The sequence below is a fragment of the Monopterus albus genome, unplaced genomic scaffold, assembly GCF_001952655.1.
Source record: "Monopterus albus unplaced genomic scaffold, M_albus_1.0 scaffold41.1, whole genome shotgun sequence".
Classification (NCBI taxonomy): Eukaryota; Metazoa; Chordata; class Actinopteri; order Synbranchiformes; family Synbranchidae; genus Monopterus; species Monopterus albus.
This window is the reverse complement of record NW_018127921.1, coordinates 4153279-4161784: the sequence shown is the minus strand read 5'-3', so window position 1 is coordinate 4161784 and position 8506 is coordinate 4153279. Positions and strand designations below refer to the sequence as shown.

At 39.6% G+C, this 8506-nt stretch overlaps 1 protein-coding gene across 2 annotated transcripts in view; it reads left to right on the top strand.

The window, feature by feature from the left end:
• LOC109959834 (putative homeodomain transcription factor 2) overlaps positions 1 to 5328 on the top strand; it is a 53215-nt gene extending 47887 nt beyond the window's left edge. For both annotated transcript variants that reach the window (XM_020599534.1, XM_020599533.1), the window contains exons 13-21: positions 1377 to 1505; positions 1947 to 2032; positions 2298 to 2490; positions 2583 to 2714; positions 2966 to 3052; positions 3666 to 3821; positions 3905 to 4000; positions 4114 to 4239; positions 4854 to 5328. In XM_020599534.1, the coding sequence (XP_020455190.1) occupies positions 1377 to 1505; positions 1947 to 2032; positions 2298 to 2490; positions 2583 to 2714; positions 2966 to 3052; positions 3666 to 3821; positions 3905 to 4000; positions 4114 to 4239; positions 4854 to 4874 (1026 nt within the window). In that variant the 3' untranslated portion in view covers positions 4875 to 5328. The remainder of the gene's footprint in view (positions 1 to 1376; positions 1506 to 1946; positions 2033 to 2297; positions 2491 to 2582; positions 2715 to 2965; positions 3053 to 3665; positions 3822 to 3904; positions 4001 to 4113; positions 4240 to 4853) is intronic.
• The last annotated feature ends 3178 nt before the right edge of the window (positions 5329 to 8506 follow it).

Below are 8506 nucleotides of genomic sequence, written 5' to 3'. Positions count from 1 at the left end.
CGATGGTTGTGGTCTTAAAGCAGGTGGGAACAATGCTCTGGCTGAGGGAGAGGTTGAAGATGGAGGTGACAACATCAGCCAGTTTGCTGGCACATGCTCTCAGAGCCAGCCCAGGGATGTTGTCTGGTCCTGCTGCCTTGCGGGGGTCAAGCTTCCTCAGGGCTTTGCATACCTGGCCTGATGAGACAGTTAATGGAGGAGAGGGGGGTCAGGTGGTCTCGGTGTGTGTGTGCCTCCTCTCTGTGCTATGGTTGGAGGTCTCAAAGCGGTGTAGAAGGTGTTGAGGTAATCTGGGAGGCTGTCTGTGGAGCTGATGATGCTGGTGGTGGTCCCGTACTCTGATGTTCTGAAGGCCTTGCTACATCCGCCTGGAGTCGGCAGTAGAATAGAAGCCACTCAGCTTCTCTCTGAACTGCCTTTTGACCGCTGTGATGGCTTTCCTCAGTCTGTACTTTGCAGCTTTGTACCCGTGGTCCAGAGTTTAATTTATTTGGTGACAGGGTTTGTTTGTTTCAGTCTCTGTCTGTAAGATGGATACAGGAACAAAGAAATGTGGTCTGAGCGTCCGAAGTGGGGGTGGGGTGCAGCCCTTGTATGCACCACGTATGTTATTGTAACATACTGTATGTTCCAGTGTGTTCTTGTCCTGGATGGGAATGTCCACATATTGGTAATATTTGGGGAATACAGTCCATAGATTGCACTGATTAAAGTCTCCTGCGGCAATAAATGCAGCATCGGGGTGAGCCGTCTCTAGCGCGCTGATGACATAATGGAATTTGCCAAGAGCCACTGTGGAATTAGCTCTTGAGTCTGTAGCTGAACGGCGGATTCTGGGACACTGTCTGATACCCAGGTCTCGGTGAAAACGAGAGTGCAGCACTCTTATTTCCCACTGTGTTGTAATCCTGGCTCTTAGCTCGTCCAGTTTGTTTTCCAGAGACCACACATTAGCTAGCAAGGAGCCCTCCCCTCTTGCCGCGCTTGCGTCTCCATCTTCGGATCACTGTCCTGGGTTCAGCCTGCTCACTCGAGGTGGGTGCTTCCTGGGGGTGATGGTGGTTGCTGCGGGAGCAGACAATTAGTCGTAGCTCCGGTGGAATAAAACCGGTGAATTCCAGAGGGCTGTGATTAGCAATGTCCAGCAATGCCTGTTGTATGTTAGCAGTGCATGACAATTGTGCACTGCACAAAAAATGAAAAACACACAAAAAAGAAAAAAAAGCTGGCATTCAACAGCAGAACGAGCAAACACGTCGGCCTCGAGGGGCACCATAAGTGACATCTTCTCTTTTCAGCCACAGGTGATGAGTAACACAGAACAGAGAGGCTGCAGTAAATAGGATGTTAACAGTGTGGATGTTTGCCCCCCTCAGGGTCACATCCCTTGGCTGCACAACTCCAACCCTGGCCTGGAGAGAGTAAGTGCCATAGTGTGGGAGGGAAACGAGTGTAAGAAGGCCGATATGTCGGTCCTGGAGATCAGCGGCATGATCATGAACAGAGTGAGTGATGATTTCTAAAGGAATATACACCCAGTTAAAACTAATGCAGTCTAATCCAACGGTCCTGCACTCAAAATACCTTCAGTTGTAGTTCAGACATTTTCAGAGACATATTGATTGATCGTATGAACACTATGCAGGCTACTGTAGAACCAGAAAGCACAGTGACACCGGGAGCCTGATCAGTCAAAATACATATGGTATGCACCTTGGTGTCAGTGGGAATAGATTTATTTGATACGATAGAATATGATTCTGTTCTGAGAGACAGACAGAAAACACATGTACACTAACACTTTGTGTGAACCAATGTTCCAAATGTCAACTGAGTGTGTTTTCATGTTTTACCTACTGTCTGGATAAAAAACCAAAACAGAGGAAGGGGAGGACCAAACACTAACGATGTAATCACACTACTTTTTTCTGTGCTTCCCGACACAGGTGAATCTCTACACTCCTGGTATTGGTTATCAGGTCTTTGGGAATTTGGTTTCAGTGACGCTTGGATTCACACCCTTTGCGTTCAGGTAAACATATGACAAGGTTTTTTTTTTGTGTGTGTGTGTGTTTTTTATTTTCTGTAAATCCCTTTTCAAAAGATAGACACCTGCATCTCTAAAAACAGCAAAGTAACATGGAGACATATTGAATGAAACGGCGAAACTGCCAGATTTTTTTTTTTTCCTTTGTGTTGGACAGTTTCAGTCACTAATAAATATTTGGTAACAGTAAAAAAAAAATATGAAAGTTGGTTTTATTTCACTGACATCAGTCTGTGTTCCTCTCCTGTAGGCTGGCTCAGTACCGGGACCTAGACCAGCTGACTACACTCTCAGCCAATGAACTGCTGTCTGTAGCGCTGGGTGGTGGGTCTGGATCAGATGCGCTGGTCATCACCATGGTAACACTGAGCTTCCTGGTACGTGTTTGCCTTATATGGCTCTTCTTCTTCCTGCTCAGCGTAGCAGAGAGAACCTACAAACAGGTGAGATGTTGAAACTGTAGACTGTGTTGATACAGTATTTACAGTAAGTTCTGACTAAACCAGGTAAATTCATGCTCACACACGTGTTGCAGAGGCTCCTGTTTGCCAAGCTGTTTGGTCACCTGACTTCAGCCCGCAGAGCCAGGAAGTCTGAAGTGCCCCATTTTAGACTAAAAAAAGTTCAGAACATCAAGATGTGGCTGTCGCTACGATCCTACCTCAAGGTACCTCACATGTTGTAAAAAAAATAAAAAATACACTGTATCTGTACTTATCAGTTCAGTTTCTGAATTTTCAATGTTAATATGGCTATTCATTTGAGGAAACAAATTAAGAAAAGTAGCTGTTTAACTAGAAAAGTTGGTCAACATTTATATTTAGAAAAGTATCTTAATTTGGGAGTGGGATGTGGCCACAGCTGTAATGAATGAAATGTATTGACCACAACAGAAATTCAGTACCTTTGCGTTTTCAGAGGCGGGGTCCTCAGCGCTCTGTGGATGTGATTGTGTCATCTGCCTTCCTGCTCACTTTGTCCGTCGTCTTCATCTGCTGTGCCCAGGTTGGTTCTGTATGCGTCAAATCAGAAAAACATTTTAGCTTAGATTGTTTAGGAGTAAGTCTGTTAATGTGCATTTCATTAACAAAAGAAAAACCTTACGTGGTAATTATGACTTACAGTTATGAGGAGATCTTGCAATCACGAGATAATAACAAACTGTGTGAAAATTGGAACTTCACTGAGAATTATTTTAAGATTTCTCAGTATCAGAGTAATTCAGTGATAGCTGTCAGTACATCCAATGATACACAGCAAAACTGAACTGTTAATAGCTAAATCAGCATATTTTGTTCCAAATCACAACCAAATGTATAATAAAGTTGCCATGGGAACAATGATTTACACTTTTTAGCCTGTATTTATTTACATTTTGGAACAAACACACCACCTTTATCTATGACCTCAGTAATGAACACAACTGAATCTATACATTTTTGACAGTTTCAGCAAAAACTGAAACATTGAGCTTTATAAAGAGTTTTTAAGTCTGGGATGTTGTACTGAATTAAATTCAACATTTTTGGTTTTAGCAGGTATCTACACAAAAGCTTTCCATTGATCAGAAATATGTGATATCTGGATAACGTACTTAAAGTACCTGTGTTCCCCTCAGTTGCTTCATGTCCATGAAACCTTCCTGGAGTGTCACTACAACTGGGAGCTGGTGATCTGGTGCTCTAGTCTGTCTCTGTTCCTGCTCAGGTTTGTCACTCTGGGCTCTGAGACCAGCAAGAAGTACAGCAACACCTCCATACTCCTCACTGAGCAGGTACACACACACACACACACACATTTTACCACCCAGCACATGTGCGTCCATACACTGGCATTGACTTATGTTGTGTTTCACAGATCAACCTGTATCTGAAAATGGAAAAGAAGCCAAACAAGAAAGAGGAGCTGACACTGGTTAACAATGTCTTAAAACTGGCCACCAAACTACTCAAGGTACTGACCGTCTGCCTTCACAGCTCCTTCAAACTGCTGAGATTTACAGTATCTGAGGTGTCTAATGACTGCACCTTCAATGTGTTTATTCCTCCCTTTCCCCCTTTCTTCAGGAGTTGGATACTCCGTTCAGGTTGTATGGTTTGACTATGAACCCTCTGCTCTACAACATCACCCAGGTGGTCATCCTATCCGCTGTGTCTGGGGTCATATCTGACCTGTTAGGATTTAACCTGAAGGTAAATGTGTGTGACAGACAGGGTTTTGTTTCAGTGTTCTACGGTTGAAAGGCTCATTTTAGTTTAAGAGAACAGGTCTGGGATGTATCACGTCTGTCTTTAAACAGTACTGTGAGAATAGGTCTAGGCTGCTCTAACTATTTCTACTCCCCCGAAGCGTCTCACCTACAACGTGACCACACCGTAAGGAATAGGGGACAAAGTGCAGAGGTGCAGTCCGAAGGTTGGCCCAGGCTCTCCTGAAGCTTCAGCTGTACATAGAGTAGGAATAGTTAGAATGGCCTAGCTCTATAAGAAAACTGCACAGTTGTAATAATTTAATGTTAAACTACCATGGAAGTGCACTGCAGTCACAAAAGAACAAAGCTTATGGAATAACCTCTGTGCTGATTATGATTACTTTAAAAGCTAACTTCACACTGATACAGCCTTACTTTTGATACTGAGCTACTTTACCTGTTATGGATAGTTTTTAATTTTTACAATGTGGTGTTTATAAGGTTTTGTTGGAAAAAACCTAATGCAGAACACAGATACAACTTTTACATTATGTCATAGATGTATGTAAGAATCCAACAGATTTGTGTCTAAAGCGTGTTTCTTTCTGTTCACAGCTATGGAAGATCAAATCATGATGGTGGCCAGAGACGACACGTCAGAGTGCTTTTACCCTCAAAGTTCCAACTTTGTGCAATTCACGAACTATTTATTATTTACCTGCTCAGTGTTTTTACTTACTTTAATTTGTTTTACAACACAAAACCAAGCTATATTTTACCCATCTGTAAAAAGTGTTATTACATTAAGTTCTCAACTTAAAGTCTAGTTTTCTGAAAGTTATTTATATATTAAATGAGTTTCAAAACAACTGTTACGACCTTAAAACAAAACATATGTTACATTAGTGGTTTTCTTCTGTTAACAAAGACATTGGAATTTGTGCATTAAATGCTTAAAACCACGGAGTATATTGTGATCAAACTATAGTTAGAAGGACTTTTATTATACTAAACCTGGCTGGTTCCTGAAGCAAACGGTCTCTGAATTTAAAGCTAGTGATGCATTCGGTATTTGACAAATGAGTTCAAAATGTAAAATTATTACCTTCACAGATCTGGTAGCAGATGTATGAAGGTGCAGGTCAACTTTTCAAATTTGCTGACTTGCCTGAAAACATTGTTGCTGGTTTTGTTCTCAGTCTGGGAGAGATGACACACCAGTCGACAGCAGCACTGCAGAGAAACAATCATCTAGTTAATGAAAATAATAACATGAAGTACATGTGAGATTTACAGAAACCTCTGAACTTCAGACAGCGGTATTTTAAAAAGTTCAGTGCACAATCTATGTAGATGTGCAGGGAGAATCTTAAATTCTGCTCTCCAGCCAGCATGAATTAGAAAGATCCCTTTTAATTTCATTTCATTTTTAAACTGAGTTTTAATGGTTACTTATTTTAATAGCATTTCCATCAATTTATCTGTAAGTAGTAGCTTTTCCCTCAGGATGTGGGTTGGGCTATTTTCAGGACACACAAATTGCAACATGCAACTAATGAATGAAATTTGGTTAGAATTATTTCAAAAGCTTTTTAGCAAAGTTGGACAGCTTTTAGTTCACAGTATCGGATTTCAGAATATCTCTGCATGTAATGTCACTTCCTTTAAATTAAATTTTTATACTAGACGACTATGAGCCACATTTCTCGTTTCCCCCTTCCTGATTTGTTTTAGTGTAAATTTACAGATTTGTTGCTCAAACTGTAGTCAAGTCTGGGAGTGACTGTTTTTAGGAAAGCCTCTACTGGATTGTCCAGTTCCTACATCAGAAATGATATAGCCACATGGTATTTAGCATATTAGTTGCTCTCAGGAGCTCTTCAACCACAAAACCTCTAACTTTTAGAGATCAACTGGTTGATTCAGTCCATGTGAACATTTTAGAACAATCTGATTGTTGAGTTTCGTCTCTTTATTGAATTGTTCCATCAATTAACCATATTAGAAATTCTGTAAATTCTGAATAAAATGTATTGCACTCCCAGAGCTACTTAACAGTTGTTTTATCTGCATATTTGATAGTGACTGAAGTCACAATCACAGGTTTCTATATGCTGCAGTTAAAATGTGTGTAAACATGAATGAAAATATGCACTTTAAAAATGGTTTTAAACTGAAGAAAAACAAGTTGCATGTTTCAGTGTCGAGAATTCTTTGTACCTCTCCTACTGGACGCCGTGTTGGGTGTTCAAGTGAATACTAGCTGTCAACTTAGAAATAATGCATTGACAACTCAAATAAATCTTACATGGTACGTGATGTTATCATGCCCACGGAAAATATCCTAAATGAGATTAAAATGCTGACATGTCGTTGCTTCTGTTTAAGGGTCAGCATTTTGCTAACAAACTAACTTCATTCATACGATGCTAGCATAATCATCCTCACTGTGTTGGAGGAGGAAGACCAAAGTTCTTCTTTTACTGTTTGTTTTCATTTGTCTCTCCTGGAAAATGAATGTATTTGCAGAATCATGCTTTAAAATCTGTTTCCCTTTGGAAATACTTTACTTTTTTTTGTTGTTCTTTCATTACTCATTTGTAAAGGTTGTTTCTCACACTTGCTGGAAAGGAGAGGCACGTTTTACTGTTTTTGACGAACAAAGTTTTACTTGTATGTATGAAAATGAATCTAAGACTATGTTGTGATTCTGTTTTCAAAGAGTCTAAATATTTAGATTTTTTGTGAACAGCTCTATCCAAAAGGTCTACATTTTATAAGAAAAATAAAACAAGTGGATGTTTCCTCTTTGATTCTTTTGTTTTATTTCAGTATTATAGCAAACTCAACAGAGGGTGACAAATCCAATTATTAACATCAATCATGTTTAACAACACAAAGATGCCAAAAAAGCCAAGCTGACCTTAGTATGATAGCTGTCAGCTGTCATACTGAATATGGCTTACATTGGGGCTAAATTGGTTTTTCCTTTAATTTGTAAATAAACTGCTGTAAATTATAATTGTTTAACCTTTTTTAAACACACAATAGAATGACTCAGACCAGAGTGGGTTTTCTGTCTTACCTCTGGTTTGGTATTTCAACATGCAGGTAGTTATGATCAGGTTTCGGGTATTCAGGTCTGCAATTTCTGTCCACCTGGCGACACATGAAGTAATTGCAATTTAATGTTGTGTTGACAACACTGAAAATTAGCATTTAAAAAAACCACAGTAATTCAATCAGAATCATTATAATAAAGGCCACATGGCTCACAGCCACAGTAAGAAGCTAAAGTTAATGCTATGAAGTTCCATTATCTGGCTCACACAGCATAGGGATCACTAAATCATATAATGTTAATGACAGTTATAGACAGACCTTATTAGAAGCAAGCTGGGGAACAATAGTATAAGGTGGGGAAGTAGGAGAAAAACTAGCTCCCCCTTTACCAGCTGCAGCATAAATATATAATGAGGCGATCCAAAGGCCACTCTCATCCCAGAGTCCATCTTTCTGTGGCCAATCAAATGGCTAAATTCATCTTTCTACTACCAATCATGCAATGCTGTCCATTTTTCACCATAGCAACGGTCCGCCTGTTTTGTTTCTTTCGTTGCTACGGGAAACTTAAAGTTGCTAAGTAACAATCCCTCTGTCTCTAAACTTTGTTTAACGTTTGACATCACTGAGAAAGTGACACTTTACTTGAACATGAAGTTAACACTAACATGAAGCTACTACTGTGTTAGTGTGTTCGAGTGAACCGCCACTTTATTATTATATAACCTTATTATTAAGTCAGTGTTTATGTTATATGCACAGTTAGGAAACTATTATTGCTATATTACTACTTTTCAAAAATCTAAGTTATAAAACCGTTTAAAATGTTTTACTTATAACTATGATATCAGAAGACACACCGACAAACGTTTTGCTCATTTGTTGACGCCATTGTACTGTATGTTTGCTGTAGTTTTAATGTCACTTAGTACACTTCATGTCAGTGGCTTGACAACTTTTTATTATGCCTGCAGATAGAAAAATGTGCTCTGCATCTGAGAGGACAAATGACCCTAACAAAGGAAACAGCTGCACTTGTGGCTTTCACAATGCCAAGGTAACTTCACTTATAGTAAATGGTCAAGCTGCACTTTTATATTAATGTGTTTTCTATTCTGATAAATAAGAAAATATGTAAACATTTCTTCTATATTTTCAGGCATCCTTCATTCAATAAGGCAAAACCCAAGTATAGATATGTTATG